The sequence below is a fragment of the Rutidosis leptorrhynchoides genome, chromosome 2, assembly GCF_046630445.1.
Source record: "Rutidosis leptorrhynchoides isolate AG116_Rl617_1_P2 chromosome 2, CSIRO_AGI_Rlap_v1, whole genome shotgun sequence".
In the NCBI taxonomy this organism is placed as follows: domain Eukaryota; kingdom Viridiplantae; phylum Streptophyta; class Magnoliopsida; order Asterales; family Asteraceae; genus Rutidosis; species Rutidosis leptorrhynchoides.
This window is the reverse complement of record NC_092334.1, coordinates 14,142,993-14,165,166: the sequence shown is the minus strand read 5'-3', so window position 1 is coordinate 14,165,166 and position 22,174 is coordinate 14,142,993. Positions and strand designations below refer to the sequence as shown.

The following is a 22,174-nucleotide window of genomic DNA, read 5'->3' as shown; positions in this document are numbered from 1 at the left end:
TTGTGTTGTGTCCAGTTTGTGACAAGGGTCCCAGAACAGGTTTGTTTATTTTATTTGGACCTCGTTTGGGTTACCTAATCTTGTGCGAAAGATTTCAGATAACTGGTAAATACCCGTGTGTTGAGGGGTATTGTGATATAACACAATTAAGTGTTATACCAGCTGCCACTTTCTCATTTTCTTTCCATTTCTAGAAAATTCACCTTACCTTCATCCCTTCCACCTAACCAAACCCTAATCCTTAAACATTGGTCTTGAGCTCAAATTGGTGTTAGAATTGTGTTTGTTATCGTTTACTGAGTCTATCAAGGTAAGTAACATGTGTTTTTGTGTTCAATTCGTTGTTTAATTCATGCTTTTGTGTGAGTTTTGTAAAAAAGCTTGAATTTGTGTCATAACTAGTGATTTAAGTGTTGTTATGGTTAAATTGTTGTGGGTTTTGAGTCTATAACATGTAGTGAACAAGTTGTGGTCTATTTTGGTGTTTAAAACAAGCTCTAGATCGAGATTTGAGGATTTCATCGTGAAGTTCGTAGCCTTTGTTCAGTTTCTGAGGAAGATAAACACGGTCGGCCGACTGTCAGTCAACAGTCGACCGACTGAGGGCTCAACCGACCGATTGTGTAGTGAACCGACCGATTGAGTTTGACTTTCGGCAGATTGTGGAGATACCAAATAAGTCGACCGATTGGGAAAGCCAGTCGACAGGTTGTGTCTACAGTCGACCGACTGTCTATGTCAGTCGACCGATTGAGTAGACAGTCGACCGACTGTGTGTCCAGGGCAGAATGTTTTACCAAAGTGCCTTTTTCTAGCCATTATGCTGCCCGTTTATATTTTGGTGTTCAGGATGTAAATTTTGAAAGTGCACAAGTGTTAAGCATGAAAATTTTAGCGGACTCATTTTTTTTACTAATTTGCTATAATTCACTGTCAGTGTGTCTAATCTTGATGGGAACACTATTCTAACTTGGTTTTTGCTGTTCTCAGGAGATAAGGACAAGGAGGAAGCTCAGAAATAATAACTGAGCAGTTGCTGGTAATTGGTGAGTGGGTCTATCTACGGATAGAGTTTAAGTAGCATATCATGCTACTGTGGTTGACTCTTTTACCATGCATAGTGTAGAAATTGCTATGATAGAATAATATCGTTTGCCTGATGTTGTATGTGAATTATGTGTACACTGTGTGAATGGCACCAGTCGGGCCTAGGGAGACTGGGGACTCGAGACCGTGCCTAGGAGAGGTTAGAGTCCGTATGAGGTCAACCGTGCCTAGGGGAGGTTGGGTCCATAGGCTACTGATTGTGGAGTATAGTGTGAATGATGCATCCCTTGCATCTGGATAACTATACTGTGAATTGAGTAGCAGGGACTATCGGTAGACTCAGGCCCGATCAGCTGGGAGTCGTGTGCTCGTACAAGCCGCCGATCCTCGTATTGTCTTACTGTATGCTAGTTGGTAGTTAGCAAGTGTTTTTGTTAGTATATAGCTTGTGTGTGGCTTAAGCTATATCTGTTAGATAGATTCCATTCACTTAGCGGTACGCTAATCCCCCACATATTCTCCCCTTGCAGGTTTAGGTACTGCTAGTCGGGATGGGTGCTATTGCAGAAGACATGTTTGACCACCCAAGTCTTGAAATGTCCCGTTCTTATTGATTAAAAACGTTCCATATTAATTGATTTCGTTGCGAGGTTTTGACCTCTATATGAGACGTTTTTCAAAGACTGCATTCATTTTTAAAACAAACCATAACCTTTATTTCATAAATAAAGGTTTAAAAAGCTTTACGTAGATTATCAAATAATGATAATCTAAAATATCCTGTTTACACACGACCATTACATAATGGTTTACAATACAAATATGTTACATCGAAATCAGTTTCTTGAATGCAGTTTTTACACAATATCATACAAACATGGACTCCAAATCTTGTCCTTATTTTAGTATGCAACAGCGGAAGCTCTTAGTATTCACCTGAGAATAAACATGCTTTAAACGTCAACATAAATGTTGGTGAGTTATAGGATTAACCTATATATATCAAATCGTAACAATAGACCACAAGATTTCATATTTCAATACACATCCCATACATAGAGATAAAAATCATTCATATGGTGAACACCTGGTAACCGACATTAACAAGATGCATATATAAGAATATCCCCATCATTCCGGGACACCCTTCGGATATGATATAAATTTCGAAGTACTAAAGCATCCAGTACTTCGGATGGGGTTTGTTAGGCCCAATAGATCTATCTTTAGGATTCGCATCAATTAGGGTGTCTGTTTCCTAATTCTTAGATTACCAGACTTAATAAAAAGGGGCATATTCAATTTCGATAATTCAACCATAGAATGTAGTTTCACGTACTTGTGTCTATTTTGTAAATCATTTATAAAACCTGCATGTATTCTCATCCCAAAAATATTAGATTTTAAAAGTGGGACTATAACTCACTTTCACAGATTTTTTTACTTCGTCGGGAAGTAAGACTTGGCCACTGGTTGATTCACGAACCTATAACAATATATACATATATATCAAAGTATGTTCAAAATATATTTACAATACTTTTAATACATTTTGATGTTTTAAGTTTATTAAGTCAGCTGTCCTCGTTAGTAACCTACAACTAGTTGTCCATAGTTAGATGTACAGAAATAAATCGATAAATATTATCTTGAATCAATCCACGACCCAGTGTATACGTATCTCAGTATTGATCACAACTCAAACTATATATATTTTGGAATCAACCTCAACCCTGTATAGCTAACTCCAACATTCACATATAGAGTGTCTATGGTTGTTCCGAAATATATATAGATGTGTCGACATGATAGGTCGAAACATTGTATACGTGTCTATGGTATCTCAAGATTACATAATATACAATACAAGTTGATTAAGTTATGGTTGGAATAGATTTGTTACCAATTTTCACGTAGCTAAAATGAGTAGTTTTTACCAATTTGGTTTGCTCGCCATTTATTCGTTTCTAATCCGTTTTGAGTGATTTAAGCGGCCACGGTTTCGTATTGAACTTGACTTTATGAAACTAAACAGAAAAGGTATAGGTTTATAGTCGGAAATAGAAGTTACAAGTCGTTTTTGAAAGAGGTAGTCATTTCCATCGAAAGCACGACATCTTGATGACTGTTTTGAAAAAAATACTTTCACTTTGAGTTTAACCATGATTTTTGGATATGGTTTCATGTTCATAATAAAAATCATTTTCCCAGAAGTATAGCTTTTAAATCAAAGTTTTTCATAGTTTTAATTAGCCAAACTAAAACAGCCCCCGGTTGTAACTACGACGGCGTAAATCCGGTTTTATGTTGTTTATCGTGTTTCCGGGTTTTAAATCATTAAGTTAGCATATCATATAGATATAGATCATGTGTATAGTTGATTTTAAAAGTGTAGTTAAAAGGATTAACTTTATTTGCGAACAAGTTTAGAATTAACTAAACTATGTTCTAGTGATTACTAGTTTACCACTTCGAATATGATAGCTTTTTATGTATGAATCAAATGATGTTATGAATATCATTACTACCTTAAGTTCCTTGGATAAACCTACTGGAAAATAGAAAAATGGATCTAGCTTCAACGGATCCTTGGATGGCTTGAAAGTTCTTGAAGCAGAATCATGACACGAAAACAATTTCAAGTAAGATTTCCACTCGAAATAAGATTGTTATAGTTATAGAAATTGAATTAAAGTTTGAATATGATTATTACCTTGTATTAGAAAGATAACCTACTGTAAGTAATAAAGGTTTCTTGATCTTGGATGATTACTTGGAATGGATTTAGAAAACTTGGAAGTAAACTTGCAATCTTGGAAGTATTCTTGATTTTATGAAACTAGAACTTTTGGAATTTATGAAGAACACTTAGAACTTGAAGATAGAACTTGAGAGAGATCAAGTAGATGAAGAATATTGAAGAATGAAAGTGTTTGTAGGTGTTTTTGGTCGTTGGTGTATGGATTAGATATAAAGGATATGTAATTTTGTTTTCATGTAAATAAGTCATGAATGATTACTCATATTTTTGTAATTTTATGAGATATTTCATGCTAGTTGCCAAATGATGGTTCCCACATGTGTTAGGTGACTCAGATGGTCTGCTAAGAGCTGATCATTGGAGTGTATATACTAATAGTACATACATCTAAAAGCTGTGTATTGTACGAGTACGAATACGGGTGCATACGAGTAGAATTGTTGATGAAACCGAACGAGGATGTAATTGTAAGCATTTTTGTTAAGTAGAAGTATTTTGATAAGTGTCTTGAAGTCTTTCAAAAGTGTATGAATACATATTAAAACACTACATGTATATACATTTTAACTGAGTCGTTAAGTCATCGTTAGTCGTTACATGTAAATGTTGTTTTAAAACCTTTAGGTTAACGATCTTGTTGAATGTTGTTAACCCATTGTTTATTATAACAAATGAAATGTTAAATTGTTATATTATCATGATATTATGATATATAATATATCTTAGTATGATATATATACAGTTAAATGTCATTACAACGATAATCGTTACATATATGTCTCGTTTCGAAATCATTAAGTTAGTAGTCTTATTTTTACATATGTATTTCATTGTTAATACACTTAATAATATATTTACTTATCATTTAACATAATTAACCAAGTGTATCAATATCTTAATATGATTCATATGTACCTAGTAAGACGTTGTTATAACGATAATCGTTATATATATCGTTTTCGAGTTTCTTAAATTAATAGTCTCATTTTTATGTATATAACTCATTGTTAAAATACCTAATGAGATACATACTTATAATAAAATCATGTTAACTATATATATAACCATATATATGTCATCGTATAGTTTTTACAAGTTTTAACGTTCGTGAATCACCGGTCAACTTGGGTGGTCAATTGTCTATATGAAACCTATTTCAATTAATCAAGTCTTAACAAGTTTGATTGCTTAACATGTTGGAAACATTTAATCATGTAAATATAGTTTTCATTAAACATATAATCATAGAAAGGTTCGGAAAAGTTCGGGTCACTACAGTACCTACCCGTTAAATAAATTTCGTCCCGAAATTTTAAGCGATTGGAGGTGTTGGCTCATCTTCTGGAAATAAGTGCGGGTACTTCTTCTTCATCTGATCTTCACACTCTCAGGTGAACTCGGGTCCTCTACGAGCATTCCATCGAACCTTAACAATTGGTATCTTGTTTTGTTTAAGTCTTTTAACCTCACGATCCATTATTTCAACGGGTTCTTCAATGAATTGAAGTTTTTCATTGATTTGGATTTCGTCCAACGGAATAGTGAGATCTTCTTTAGCAAAACATTTCTTCAAATTTGAGACATGGAAAGTGTTATGTACAGTCGCGAGTTGTTGAGGTAGCTCCAGTTGGTAAGCTACTGGTCCGACCCGATCTATAATCTTGAATGGTCCAATATACCTTCGATTTAATTTCCCTCGTTTACCAAATCGAACAACACCTTTCCAAGGTGCAACCTTAAGCATGACCATCTCTTTAATTTCAAATTCTATATCTTTTCTTTTAATGTCGGCGTAGCTCTTTTGTCGACTTTGGGCGGTTTTCAACCGTTGTTGAATTTGGATGATCTTCTCAGTAGTTTCGTGTATTATCTCGGGACCCGTAATCTGTCTATCCCCCACTTCACTCCAATAAATTGGAGACCTGCACTTTCTACCATAAAGTGCTTCAAATGGGGCCATCTCAATGCTTGAATGGTAGCTGTTGTTGTAGGAAAATTCTGCTAATGGTAGATGTCGATCCCAACTGTTTCCGAAATCAATAACACATGCTCGTAGCATGTCTTCAAGCGTTTGTATCATCCTTTCGCTCTGCCCATCAGTTTGTGGATGATAGGCAGTACTCATGTCTAGACGAGTTCCTAATGCTTGCTGTAATGTCTGCCAGAATCTTGAAATAAATCTGCCATCCCTATCAGAGATAATAGAGATTGGTATTCCATGTCTGGAGATGACTTCCTTCAAATACAGTCGTTCTAACTTCTCCATCTTGTCATCTTCTCTTATTGGCAGGAAGTGTGCTGATTTGGTGAGACGATCAACTATTACCCAAATAGTATCAAAACCACTTGCAGTCCTTGGCAATTTAGTGATGAAATCCATGGTAATGTTTTCCCATTTCCATTCCGGGATTTCGGGTTGTTGAAGTAGACCTGATAGTTTCTGATGTTCAGATTTGACCTTAGAACACGTCAAACATTCTCCTACATATTTAGCAATATCGGCTTTCATACCTGGCCACCAAAAATGTTTCTTAAGATCCTTGTACATCTTCCTCGTTCCAGGATGTATTGAGTATCTGGTTTTATGAGCTTCTCTAAGTACCATTTCTCTCATATCTCCAAATTTTGGTACCCAAATCCTTTCAGCCCTATACCGGGTTCCGTCTTCCCGAATATTAAGATGCTTCTCTGATCCTTTGGGTATTTCATCCTTTAAATTTCCCTCTTTTAAAACTCCTTGTTGCGCCTCCTTTATTTGAGTATTAAGGTTATTGTGAATCATTATATTCATAGATTTTACTCGAATGGGTTCTCTGTCCTTTCTGCTCAAGGCGTCGGCTACCACATTTGCCTTCCCCAGGTGGTAACGAATCTCAAAGTCGTAATCATTCAACAATTCAATCCACCTACGCTGCCTCATATTCAGTTGTTTCTGATTAAATATGTGTTGAAGACTTTTGTGGTCGGTATATATAATAATTTTGACCTCATATAAGTAGTGCCTCCAAGTCTTTAATGCAAAAACAACCGCGCCTAATTCCAAATCATGCGTCGTATAATTTTGCTCGTGAATCTTCAATTGTCTAGACGCATAAGCAATCACCTTCGTCCGTTGCATTAATACGCAACCGAGACCTTGCTTTGATGCGTCACAATAAATCACAAAATCATCATTCCCTTAAGGCAATGACAATATAGGTGCCGTAGTTAGCTTTTTCTTTAATAATTAAAACGCCTTCTCTTGTTCATCCTTCCATTCAAATTTCTTCCCTTTATGCGTTAATGCAGTCAAGGGTTTTGCTATTTTGGAGAAATCTTGGATGAATCTTCTGTAGTAACCAGCCAATCCTAAAAATTGACGTATATGCTTCGGAGTTTTTGGGGTTTCCCACTTTTCAACGGTTTCGATCTTTGCCGGGTCCACCTGGATACCTTCTTTGTTCACTATGTGACCGAGGAATTGAACTTCTTCCAACCAAAATGCACACTTTGAAAACTTAGCGTACAATTCTTCCTTCCTCAATACTTCTAACACCTTTCTCAAATGTTCACCGTGTTCTTGGTCATTCTTTGAGTAAATAAGTATGTCATCGATGAAAACAATGACAAACTTGTCAAGATATGGCCCACACACTTGGTTCATAAGGTCCATGAACACAGCTGGTGCGTTAGTCAATCCAAACAGCATGACCATAAACTCGTAATGACCGTAACGTGTTCTGAAAGCAGTCTTTGGAATATCATCTTCTTTCACCCGCATTTGATGATACCCGGAACGTAAGTCAATCTTTGAATAAACAGACGAGCCTTGTAGTTGATCAAATAAGTCGTCAATTCTCGGCAGTGGATAACGGTTTTTGATGGTAAGTTTGTTCAACTCTCTGTAGTCAATACACAACCTAAATGTACCATCCTTCTTCTTGACAAACGAAACAGGAGCTCCCCACGGTGATGTGCTTGGTCGAATGAAACCACGCTCTAAAAGTTCTTGTAATTGGCTTTGCAGTTCTTTCATCTCGCTGGGTGCGAGTCTGTAAGGAGCACGAGCTATTGGTGCAGCTCCTGGTACAAGATCTATTTGAAATTCAACGGATCGATGTGGGGGTAATCCCGGTAATTCTTTCGGAAATACATCGGGAAATTCTTTTGCGACGGGAACATCATTGATGCTCTTTTCTTCAGTTTGTACTTTCTCGACGTGTGCTAGAACAGCATAGCAACCTTTTTTATTAGTTTTTGTGCCTTCAAATTACTAATAAGATGTAGCTTCATGTTGCCCTTTTCTCCGTACACCATTAAGGGTTTTCCTTTTTCTCGTATAATGCGAATTGCATTTTTGTAACAAACGATCTCTGCTTTCACTTCTTTCAACCAGTCCATACCGATTATCACATCAAAAGTCCCTAAATCTACTGGTATCAAGTCAATCTTAAATGTTTCGCTAACCAGTTTAATTTCTCGATTCCGACATATATTATCTGCTGAAATTAATTTACCATATGCTAATTCGAGTAAAAATTTACTATCCAAAGGCGTCAATGGGCAACTTAATTTAGCACAAAAATCTCTACTCATATAGCTTCTATCCGCACTCGAATCAAATAAAACGTAAGCAGATTTATTGTCAATAAGAAACGTACCCGTAACAAGCTCCGGGTCTTCCTGTGCCTCTGCCGCATTAATATTGAAAACTCTTCCGCGGCCTTGTCCATTCGAGCTCTCCTGGTTCGGGCAATTTCTAATAATATGGCCCAGTTTTCCACATTTATAACAAACTACATTGGCATAACTTGCTCCGACACTACTTGATCCGCCATTACTCGTTCTGACACCATTTGTTCCTTTCGTTCTGTTAACCCCTGGTCCGTAGACCTCACACTTCACCGCGCTATGACCATTTCTTTTACACTTGTTGCAAAATTTGGTGCAAAACCCCGAGTGATACTTTTCACATCTTTGGCATAGCTGCTTCTGATTGTTGTTGTTGTTGCGGTTGTTATTGTTGTTGGAATGATTGTTGTAGTTGCGATTGATGTTGCGATTGTTGGGATAATTGTTGCGATTATTATTGTAATTGCTGTTGTTGTTGTATTGGTGATTCTTATCACCGTTTTCCTCCCACTTTCTTTTGACTTGCTTCACATTGGCCTCTTCAGCCGTCTGTTCTTTAATTCTTTCCTCAATCTGGTTCACTAGTTTGTGAGCCATTCTACATGCCCGTTGTATGGAGGCGGGCTCGTGTGAACTTATATCTTCTTGGATTCTTTCCGGTAATCCTTTCACAAACGCGTCGATCTTCTCTTCCTCATCTTCGAACGCTCCCGGACACAATAGGCACAATTCTGTGAATCGTCTTTCGTACGTGGTAATATCAAATCCTTGGGTTCGTAACCCTATAAGTTCTGTCTTGAGTTTATTGACCTCGGTTCTGGGACGTTACTTCTCATTCATCAAGTGCTTGAATGCTGACCACGGTAGTGCGTAAGCATCATCTTGTCCCACTTGCTCTAGATAGGTATTCCACCATGTTAACGCAGAACCTGTGAAGGTATGCGTAGCGTACTTCACTTTGTCCTCTTCAGTACACTTACTTATGGCAAACACCGATTCGACCTTCACGGTCCACCGTTTCAATCCGATCGGTCCTTCGGTTCCATCAAATTCCAAAGGTTTGCAGGTAGTGAATTCTTTGTAGGAGCATCCTACACGATTTCCTGTACTGCTAGATCCAAGGTTATTGTTGGTATGTAGCGCAGCCTGTACTGCGGCTATGTTTGAAGCTAGAAAAGTACGGAATTCCTCTTCATTCATATTCACGGTGTGTCGAGTAGTCGGTGCCATTTCCTTCAAAATAGTCAAATGAAACAAGTTAATCATACAGAATATTAAAAGTAGTCAATAGTATCTCGTAGCATAATATGAACTCATTTATAAAAGCTTTTTCTTCATATTAGCGTTTTATAAATTTAAATTCGGGTAGTACCTACCTGTTAAGTTCATACTTAGTAGCTAATATACAATTCAACTACTACAATTCTATATGAAAAACTGATTATAATAATATTTCGCGTTCAAACTTTTACACAATATTTACAAACTTACAATACCGCTTATTTTACATATAGCATGAAATATAGCACACAATAAATTTGATACAAGATGGTTGTGAAGATAATTCTAGCTAGTTCACAAGTCGTTCAGCAAAGGCAATAAAGACACGTAATTCATACGTCCAGAAACAAGTCATGCATTCGGGTTTTACTAGGACTACTTCCCATCCTTGGTCTTGTGGAACATAACCGTTATGGCCGTTGATAAGACAGCGTGTTGTAACGTCGTCAAAGGGACGAGGGTTACGTAATGACCAACAGTCTCGTAATAACCTAAAAACCTCATTTCTTACCCCAATTACCGACTCCGTCACTTGTGGGAACGTTTTGTTTAATAGTTGTAGCCCGATGTTCTTGTTCTCACTTTGGTGAGAAGCGAACATTACTAACCCGTAAGCATAGCATGCTTCTTTATGTTGCATGTTAGCCGCTTTTTCTAAATCATGAAGTCCTATATTCGGATACATTTAGTCAAAATAATTTCTTAACCCGCTGCGTAAAATAGCATTTGGGTTCCCCGCAATATATGCGTCAAAGTAAACACATCGTAACTTATGGGTTTCCCAATGTGATATCCCCCATCTTTCAAACGAAAGTCTCTTATAAACCAAGACATTCTTGGAACGTTCTTCGAATGTCTTACAAACTGATTTCGTCGTAAATAGTTGTGCCGAAGAATTCTGACCGACTCTAGACAAGATTTCATCAATCATGTCTCCGGGTAGGTCTCTTAAAATATTGGGTTGTCTATCCATTTTGTGTTTTTATACTGTAAAATAGACAAGAGTTAGATTCATAAAAAAAATACTTATTAATACAAGCAATTTTTACATATATCATAAAGCATAAGCACACTATATTACATATATTACACCACACGAATACAACTATCTTATTCCGACTCGCTAGTTTCTTCTTCTTCGGTTTTGGTTCATTTTGCCAAGTTTCTAGGGATATATGATGTTCCCCTAATACGAGCCGTCGTTTTCCACATTGGTTTAGAAAAACCTGGTGGTTTAGAGGTTCCCGGGTTATTGTCACAACTTAAGATATACGGGTGTTGACGATACATATAAAGTTCATCGGGTTTGGAATCAAATTTCTCTATTTTTATGCCCTTTCCCTTATTGTTCTCTTTTGCCTTATTAAATTGTGTTGGGATAATTTCTATAACATCATCGGAATCCTTGTCAGGATCCGATTCATCGGAGAATTGGTAATCCTCCCAATACTTTGCTTCCTTGGCGGAAACCCCATTGACCATAATTAACTTTGGTCGGTTGGTTGAGGATTTTCTTCTACTTAACCGTTTTATTATTTCCCCCACTGGTTCTATTTCTTCTTCCAGTTCCGATTCTTCTTCCGGTTCCGATTCTTCTTCCGGTTCCGACTCTTCTTCCGGTTCCTCTTCGGGAACTTGTGAATCAGTCCACGAATCATTCCAATTTACATTTGACTCTTCATTATTATTAGGTGAGTCAATGGGACTTGTTCTAGAGGTAGACATCTATCACATAATATCAAACACATTAAGAGGTTAATATATCACATAATATTCACATGTTAAAAATATATAGTTTCCAACAAAATTTGTTAAGCAATTTTTTTTCTTCAAGTAAACACGGTCGAAGTCCAGACTCACTAATGCATCCTAACAAACTCGATAAGACACACTAATGCAAAGACCAACGCTCTGATACCAACTGAAATGTCCCGTTCTTATTGATTAAAAAGTTACATATTAATTGATTTCGTTGCGAGGTTTTGACCTCTATATGAGACGTTTTTCAAAGACGGCATTCATTTTTAAAACAAACCATAACCTTTATTTCCAAAATAAAGGTTTAAAAAGCTTTACGTAGATTATCAAATAATGATAATCTAAAATATCCTGTTTACACACGACCATTACATAATGGTTTACAATACAAATATGTTACATCGAAATCAGTTTCTTGAATGCAGTTTTTACACAATATCATACAAACATGGACTCCAAATCTTGTCCTTATTTTAGTATGCAACAGCGGAAGCTCTTAGTATTCACTTGAGAATAAACATGCTTTAAACGTCAACATAAATGTTGGTGAGTTATAGGATTAACCTATATATATCAAATCGTAACAATAGACCACAAGATTTCATATTTCAATACACATCTCATACATAGAGATAAAAATCAATCATATGGTGAACACCTGGTAACCGACATTAACAAGATGCATATATAAGAATATCCCCATCATTCCGGGACACCCTTCGGATATGATATAAATTTCGAAGTACTAAAGCATCCAGTACTTTGGATAGGGTTTGTTAGGCCCAATAGATCTATCTTTAGGATTCGCGTCAATTAGGGTGTCTGTTCCCTAATTCTTAGATTACCAGACTTAATAAAAAGGGGCATATTCGATTTCGATAATTCAACCATAGAATGTAGTTTCACGTACTTGTGTCTATTTTGTAAATCATTTATAAAACCTGCATGTATTCTCATCCCAAAAATCTTAGATTTTAAAAGTGGGACTATAACTCACTTTCACAGATTTTTTTACTTCGTCGGGAAGTAAGACTTGGCCACTGGTTGATTCACGAACCTATAACAATATATACATATATATCAAAGTATGTTCAAAATATATTTACAATACTTTTAATACATTTTGATGTTTTAAGTTTATTAAGTCAGCTGTCCTCGTTAGTAACCTACAACTAGTTGTCTATAGTTAGATGTACAGAAATAAATCAATAAATATTATCTTGAATCAATCCAAGACCCAGTGTATACGTATCTCATTATTGATCACAACTCAAACTATATATATTTTGGAATCAACCTCAACCCTGTATAGCTAACTCCAACATTCACATATAGAGTGTCTATGGTTGTTCCGAAATATATATAGATGTGTCGACATGATAGGTCGAAACATTGTATATGTGTCTATGGTATCTCAAGATTACATAATATACAATACAAGTTGATTAAGTTATGGTTGGAATAGATTTGTTACCAATTTTCACGTAGCTAAAATGAGTAGTTTTTACCAATTTGGTTTGCTCGCCATTTATTCGTTTCTAATCCGTTTTGAGTGATTTAAGCAGCCACGGTTTTGTATTGAACTTGACTTTATGAAACTAAACAGAAAAGGTATAGGTTTATAGTCGGAAATACAAGTTACAAGTCGTTTTTGAAAGAGGTAGTCATTTCCGTCGAAAGCACGACATCTTGATGACTGTTTTGAAAAAAATACTTTCACTTTGAGTTTAACCATGATTTTTGGATATGGTTTCATGTTCATAATAAAAATCATTTTCCCAGAAGTATATCTTTTAAATCAAAGTTTTTCATAGTTTTAATTATCCAAACCAAAACAGCCCCCGGTTGTAACTACGACGGCGTAAATCCGGTTTTATGGTGTTTATCGTGTTTCCGGGTTTTAAATCATTAAGTTAGCATATCATATAGATATAGATCATGTGTATAGTTGATTTTAAAAGTGTAGTTAGAAGGATTAACTTTATTTGCAAACAAGTTTAGAATTAACTAAACTATGTTCTAGTGATTACTAGTTTACCACTTCGAATATGATAGCTTTTTATGTATGAATCAAATGATGTTATGAACATCATTACTACCTTAAGTTCCTTGGATAAACCTACTGTAAAAGAGAAAAATGGATCTAGCTTCAACGGATCCTTGGATGGCTTGAAAGTTCTTGAAGCAGAATCATGACACGAAAACAATTTCAAGTAAGATTTCCACTCGAAATAAGATTGTTATAGTTATAGAAATTGAATTAAAGTTTGAATATGATTATTACCTTGTATTAGAAAGATAACCTACTGTAAGTAACAAAGGTTTCTTGATCTTGGATGATTACTTGGAATGGATTTAGAAAACTTGGAAGTAAACTTGCAATCTTGGAAGTATTCTTGATTTTATGAAACTAGAACTTTTGGAATTTATGAAGAACACTTAGAACTTGAAGATAGAACTTGAGAGAGATCAATTAGATGAATAAAATTGAAGAATAAAAGTGTTTGTAGGTGTTTTTGGTCGTTGTTGTATGGATTAGATATAAAGGATATGTAATTTTATTTTCATGTAAATAAGTCATGAATGATTACTCATAGTTTTGTAATTTTATGAGATATTTCATGCTAGTTGCCAAATGATGGTTCCCACATGTGTTAGGTGACTTACATGGACTTCTAAGAGCTGATCATTGGAGTGTATATACCAATAGTACATACATCTAAAAGCTGTGTATTGTACGAGTACGAATACGGGTGCATACGAGTAAAATTGTTGATGAAACTGAACGAGGATGTAATTGTAAGCATTTTTGTTAAGTAGAATTATTTTGATAAGTGTCTTGAAGTCTTTCAAAAGTATATGAATACATATTAAAACACTACATGTATATACATTTTAACTGAGTCGTTAAGTCATCGTTAGTCGTTACATGTAAATGTTGTTTTGAAACCTTTAGGTTAACGATCTTGTTGAATGTTGTTAACCCATTGTTTATTATAAAAAATGAAATGTTAAATTGTTATATTATCATGATATTATGATATATAATATATCTTAGTATGATATATATACAGTTAAATGTCGTTATAACGAAAATCGTTACATATATGTCTCGTTTCGAAATCATTAAGTTAGTAGTCTTATTTTTACATATGTATTTCATTTTTAATACACTTAATTATATATTTACTTATCATTTAACATAATTAACCAAGTGTATCAATATCTTAATATGATTCATATGTACCTAGTAAGACGTTGTTATAACGATAATCGTTATATATATCGTTTTCGAGTTTCTTAAATTAATAGTCGCATTTTTATGTATATAACTCATTGTTAAAATACCTAATGAGATACATACTTATAATAAAATCATGTTAACTATATATATAACCATATATATGTCATCGTATAGTTTTTACAAGTTTTAACGTTCGTGAATCACCGGTCAACTTGGGTGGTCAATTGTCTATATGAAACATATTTCAATTAATCAAGTCTTAACAAGTTTTATTGCTTAACATGTTGGAAACATTTAATCATGTAAATATAGTTTTCATTAAACATATAATCATAGAAAGGTTCGAAAAAGTTCGGGTCACTACAACTCTGATGTGGACTTTTGTATAAATAATGTTTTGTAATAACGTAACACCGTTGTGTAAACTTAAACGTAATTACACGGATTAATGTAATGACGTGACATATATAGTGTTTGTAAATAAAGTCTTCCGCTGTGTGTTTGAAAAAAAAAATAAAAAATGGCCGGTGTTACATATTACATAATGGTTTACAATACAAATATGTTACAACGAAATAAGTTTCTTGAATGCAGTTTTTACACAATATCATACAAGCATGGACTCCAAATCTTGACCTTATTTAAGTATGCGACAGCGGAAGCTCTTAATAATCACCTGAGAATAAACATGCTTAAAACATCAACAAAAATGTTGGTGAGTTATAGGTTTAACCTATATATATCAAATCGTAACAATAGACCACAAGATTTCATATTTCAATATACATCCCATACATAGAGATAAAAATCATTCATATGGTGATCACTTGGTAACCGACATTAACAAGATGCATATATAAGAATATCCCCATCATTCCGGGACACCCTTCGGATATGATATAAATTTCGTAGTACTAAAGCATCTGGTACTTTGGATGGGGTTTGTTAGGCCCAATAGATCTATCTTTAGGATTCGCGTCAATTAGGGTGTCTGTTCCCTAATTCTTAGATTACCAGACTTAATAAAAAGGGGCATATTCGATTTCGATAATTCAACCATAGAATGTAGTTTCACGTACTTGTGTCTATTTTGTAAATCATTTATAAAACCTGCATGTATTCTCATCCTAAAAATATTAGATTTTAAAAGTGGGACTATAACTCACTTTCACAGATTTTTACTTCGTCGGGAAGTAAGACTTGGCCACTAGTCGATTCACGAACCTATAACAAATATGTACATATATATCAAAGTATGTTCAAAATATATTTACAACACTTTTAATACATTTTGATGTTTTAAGTTTATTAAGTCAGCTGTCCTCGTTAGTAACCTACAACTAGTTGTCCACAGTTAGATGTACAGAAATAAATCGATATATATTATCTTGAATCAATCCACGACCCAGTGTATACACGTCTCAGGCTAGATCACAACTCAAAGTATATATATTTTTGGAATCAACCTCAACCCTGTATAGCTAACTCCAACATTACTGCATATAGAGTGTCTATGGTTGTTCCAAATAATATATATACATGGGTCGATATGATATATCAAAACATTTGCATACGTGTCTATGGTATCCCAAGATTACATAATATATTAGAATACATGTATAATACAATATAAGTTAGCTAGGATATGATTTGTATAGAATTGTTAATATTTCCCGTAGCTACAAAAATAAAAAAAAATTATCCAATCTTGTTTTACCCATAACTTCTTCATTTTAAATCCGTTTTGAGTGAATCAAATTGCTATGGTTTCATATTGAACTCTATTTTATGAATCTAAACAGAAAAAGTATAGGCTTATAGTCAGAAATATAAGTTACAAGTCATTTTTGTAAGAGGTAGTCATTTCAGTCGAAAGAACGACGTCTTGATGACCATTTTGAAAAACATACTTCCACTTTGAGTTTAACCATGATTTTTGGATATAGTTTCATGTTCATAAGAAAAATCATTTTCCCAGAAGAAAAACTTTTAAATCAAAGTTTATCATAGTTTTTAATTATCAAACCCAAAACAGCCCGCGGTGTTACTACGACGGCGTATGTCCAGTTTTACGGTGTTTTTCGTGTTTCCAGGTTTTAAATCATTAAGTTAGCATATCATATAGATATAGAAAATGTGTTTAGTTGATTTTAAAAGTCAATTTAGAAGGATTAACTTTTATTTGCGAACAAGTTTAGAATTAACTAAACTATGTTCTAGTGATTTCAAGTTTAAACCTTCGAATAAGATAGCTTTATATGTATGAATAGAATGATGTTATGAACATCATTACTACCTCAAGTTTTGTGGATAAACCTACTGGAAAAGAGACAAATGGATCTAGATTCAAAGGATCTTGGATGGCTTGAAAGTTCTTGAAGTAGAATCATGACACGAAAACAAGTTCAAGTAAGATTTCCACTCGAAATAAGATTGTTATAGTTATAGAAATTGAATCAAAGTTTGAATATGAGTATTACCTTATATTAGAAAGATATCTTACTATAAATAAGAAAGATTTCTTGAGGTTGGATGATCACTCTACAAGATTGGAAGTAAGCTAGCAAACTTGGAAGTATTCTTGATTTTTTGAAACTAGAACTTGTAGAATTTATGAAGAACACTTAGAACTTGAAGATAGAACTTGAGAGAGATCAATTAGATGAAGAACATTGAAGAATGAAAGTGTTTGTAGGTGTTTTTGGTCATTGGTGTATGGATTAGATATAAAGGATATGTAATTTTGTTTTCATGTAAATAAGTCATGAATGATTACTCATATTTTTGTAATTTTATGAGATATTTCATGCTAGTTGCCAAATGATGGTTCCCACATGTGTTAGGTGACTCACATGGGCTACTAAGAGCTGATCATTGGAGTGTATATACTAATAGTACATACATCTAAAAGCTGTGTACTGTACGAGTACGAATACGGGTGCATACGAGTAGAATTGTTGATGAAACTGAACGAGGATGTAATTGTAAGCATTTTTGTTAAGTAGAAGTATTTTGATAAGTGTCTTGAAGTCTTTCAAAAGTGTATGTATACATATTAAAACACTACATGTATATACATTTTAACTGAGTCGTTAAGTCATCGTTAGTCGTTACATGTAAGTGTTGTTTTGAAACCTTTAGGTTAACGATCTTGTTAAATGTTGTTAACCCAATGTTTATAATATCAAATGAGATTTTAAATTATTATATTATCATGATATTATGATGTACGAATATCTCTTAATATGATATATATGCATTAAATGTCGTTACAAAGATAATCGTTACATATATGTCTCGTTTCAAAATCATTAAGTTAGTAGTCTTGTTTTTACAAATGAAGTTCATTGTTAATATACTTAATGATATGTTTACTTATCATAATATCATGTTAACTATATATATAACCATATATATGTCATCATATAATTTTTACAAGTTTTAACGTTCGTGAATCACCGGTCAACTTGGGTGGTCAATTGTCTATATGAAACCTATTTCAATTAATCAAGTCTTAACAAGTTTGATTGCTTAACATGTTGGAAACACTTAATCATGTAAATAAAAATTTCATTTAATATATATATAAACATGGAAAAGTTCGGGTCACTACAAATCTGACAACCTGAAATAAAAGCAGACTGAACGGGACTTATTAACTTGTCTATCACATGTAGTAAGCGATTAGTGAGAATTTTTGTTACAATCTTGTAGAAGAAACCCACCAAGGAGATCGGGCAAAAATCTGTGATACGAACCGGGTTGTGAATCTTCGGAATAAGAGAAAAAAATGTTGATTTCGCTCCATGAGGCATTGAACACGACGAGAAGAAAGCTCGAATACCTTTGCAATCTCAACCTGAAAAATGTCCCAAAAAAATTTGATAAAGCGAAAAGAAATACCATCTGGCCCAGGCGCTTTAGAACTACCGCAATCCCAAACTGCACGTTTAATTTCAACATCGTCTACATCTCTTTCGAGAAATTTAGCTTCATCAACACTAAGTTTATAATGCGGGTCCACATGCAAAAAATCAGCACCAGAATAATGAGAGTCAAACTTTTCTTTGAAGTGATCATGAAACTTTTCTTTGATGCGATTCGGGTCTACTATCCAAGAACCGTCCACCATCAAGCCTTGAATCTGTTGAGATCCTCTTTTGTGTTTCAATGAACAGTGAAAAAACTTAGAATTTTTGTCGCCTTCTACGTCCCATTTGACTCTAGATTTTTGTAAAACGTCTAGATTAACCAATTTGGAGATGTCGTCCCTTTCGTTACACAAATTATTACGATCATTAATCAAGACCTCATCAGCAATACCTGCATCAATAGCAATGTCAATATCATTAATCTTATTCACGATCTCTTTTAAACGAGAGGCCTCGGTTGATCTCGAAGCGTGAATTCAACTTTTCAAACGAGCTTTCAAAACACGAAATTTGGCCACAATATCCATATCACGATCAACAATATCACTCCAAGCATTTCGAACCGTATCTTCAAAATCAGGACGGGCAAACCATGATTCGAAGATCTTGAAATACGTAGGGCCGAAGTCTACCTTATCTTTGAAAAGTAAAATAGGTGAATGATCCGAATATCCCTGAGCCAACACCGAACCTTTCAAGTCATCAACAACATTTAAAACATTGTTAGTAATGAAAAATCTATCCAACTTATTAAGTTTATTACCCGCCTTGTTACGCTATGTGAATTGCAAGCCACCGAGAGGAACTTCATACAAAGAATTCGAGTCAATAAAATCGTTGAATACCCTAGCATCATGATGGCAAAAATCGGTGCCGCATCGCTCTTCATTAACTCTAACCGCATTCCAATCACCCATAAGAATGTAGTCACCCGAATGTGAAATCATGAAATTAGATAACTTATCTCACAATATTACTTTGTCCGATAGAGATTGAGGCGCATAAACGTTAACCATGAACACCTCCAAGTTTTCCCGTAACCATGTACCCTTAACAATAATAAAATTATCATCACACCACAAGCCACTCTTTACGAAAGCGTTAGGATCCCACAATGAAACAATACCACCCGCAAAAACCTCGAGACAAAGACAACGCGTAATCAAAGTTAGAGTTACCCCATAAAGATCGAAGTCTAAACATTTTGAGCCGAGACATTTTAGTCTCCTGGATTCCCAAAAACTGAATCTTCCACGTTACACATAATTCCTTAATCCATTGTCTCTTCACATACAAATCTGACCCGCAACTATTAATCGAGAGTATCTTCATATAAAACCACTATCAACACGAACACGATTCTTCAAAAAGTGACACCCTTTAATATTGTAACCGAGAAGCTCGCCTAACCCGAAAATATCTTCACTTAGCTCTTGTGATTCTAATCCAACATTAGCTTTATACTCTTGATTAATCATCGAGAACGGAGTTTAACAATTAACCGAACATCCCGAAACTTGTTGCTCGATTCTTTTGTTGTGTTCGTCTGTATATCCAGGGGAATATGATCTACTAGAGCTTGCGGAATCAACATGCACCTTTTTGTAAGCTTCCTGTTTATCAACATGAGAATCATCTTCCGTACATCCTGTAATGTTTTCTTCACTCGCCTGAACAACGTTTACCGGTACCTCATCCTTAAAGTTGTTAACAGAATCTTCACCATTATTGATATCATCTTGTTTATAAGAATTATCACCTAAATTAACTCCAATAAATTCTTTGAGAGGGTCTGAGTTCGACTTCATTTCATTAACAAAAGAGTTACCAGAAGCTTCGCTAAGAATATCCTCAGCCTCGGGTTCACTTTTTACACTTGTTCCTGAATCAATAGTAGAATCGATATCAAAAACCCAAGTTCCAACCTCATGACCAACAACTTCGACGTTTTTACCATTAATCTCTACAATGACCGATGTGGAAATCGGCTTCTTGGCATAAGTAGCAATGCACACCCTCCCTAAAGACAATGGAATTCTACAATCAGCTTCAAAAAATAAAAAACGACCAAACATTGAAGCTGCTTTTTTACAAGCATTTGTACCCCAAGCACAAGTGGGTAACCCTGCTAGTTCGATCCAAACAATACGTTCATCAACTATGAAATCATCTGATGCCTCTTTAACACAAGAAAATAACGACATGATGTCAGTATTCTCCCTAAACGCCACACAACTCGTACCAGAACTGAATTTAAACCAAATCCAATAGCCACCCAGATATTGTATCTTGAAATCATGAAATCCTGCAGCTAAACACATCAGATATATCGTATAAAGAGCACCAAAATCTTTTACCTTTGCCATGATAATGTGATCATCACTCTTAACCCGAATCAAATCAGAATCGTCAATATGCAGTTTCTTCAACGATGGTGTTGTACCCGAAACCTTGGTAGCGTACGATGTTTCGCCTTTGTTTTCAACCCCCTTCAGATCCACCTTCTCCGAGACATTAACCGGAGTGGAGTTTGAGGTTTTTACAGGTTCGCTCGATTGTTTTGGAGGATGTGATACTTTAGATTTTTTGAAATCGGCAGTATCAAATTTAGAAGCTTCAACGAACAAATGAAAACTACCCATCCAAACATCAGCGAGCCAATTTTCCATTGCCAAGACATGTTTTACACCCATGAACCTGATAAAGGCAAAACGTTTGCCTGAACGTGCCCGTTTCTTAGCAATATAGACATCGACTAGAAAGTCATAGTTATCGAAAACCTTCCATAGAGAAGGTACATCAGCATAATCGAGAAAATTGGTAACATAAAAGGATTGAAAGTCCTTATTGAATCGGCTGTTAAATTCGACATCCACCTTCCGCCGTGAGGTTTTATCGTTTCGTCGTTCCAAGGAATACCACCCGTCCTTCAAGGGTACGTTGCGGGTATTGCCAACCATGCTGAAACGGCGTTTGAACCCGCCTGTAATTACCGGAGAAGAGAAGGATTACCAGCGCCGCTGTGAGGGAGAAACAAGTTCCCCCGAATTTTTAGGAGAGAATAGGGTTTAAATAAATTCCGAACACTTGTTATTGATAAAGTCGACTTCTTGTTGTTTATGATGGCCAGTTTCACTCTCATCGGATGAAGCATATGTGTTAGATTATAAACTTGATCATATTTTGAGTGAAGATTGGATCTGGTGATCCCCGGGGGTGATTTATCCAATAAAAAAATTGGGAGTGGTGATTATCTAATAAGATTTGGCGATTATATGCTATGTCTATGTTCATTGGAAGTTTATATTACGGTTATATTAAATAGGTTGGACGGACGGTTTTGGATTTGAACGTATGAGGGAAGGATGCCAGATTAAATTAAGGGCATTAAGAGAAATAACTAATCTCTACTACACTAAAAAGAAAACCATAAATCTTCTTTCTCTCTCTACACTTTTACAATAAATCCGTTTCGTTATTCTCCACAAATCGGTGTAAATTTTGTATACTAACACCACAATACTCGAATCCGCGTGAAGT

General features: G+C 35.0%; 1 protein-coding gene across 1 annotated transcript in view; it reads right to left on the bottom strand.

Annotated features, from left to right (window-relative positions):
- Nucleotides 1–19,581, bottom strand: part of LOC139887619 (uncharacterized) — a 39,909-nt gene extending 20,328 nt beyond the window's left edge. The window contains exons 1-3 of the mRNA XM_071870696.1: nt 19,431–19,581; nt 19,125–19,325; nt 18,547–19,025 (exon numbers count right to left, since the gene is read on the bottom strand). Of these exons, the coding sequence (XP_071726797.1) occupies nt 18,547–19,025; nt 19,125–19,325; nt 19,431–19,581 (831 nt within the window). The remainder of the gene's footprint in view (nt 1–18,546; nt 19,026–19,124; nt 19,326–19,430) is intronic.
- Nucleotides 19,582–22,174: the final 2,593 nt, after the last annotated feature.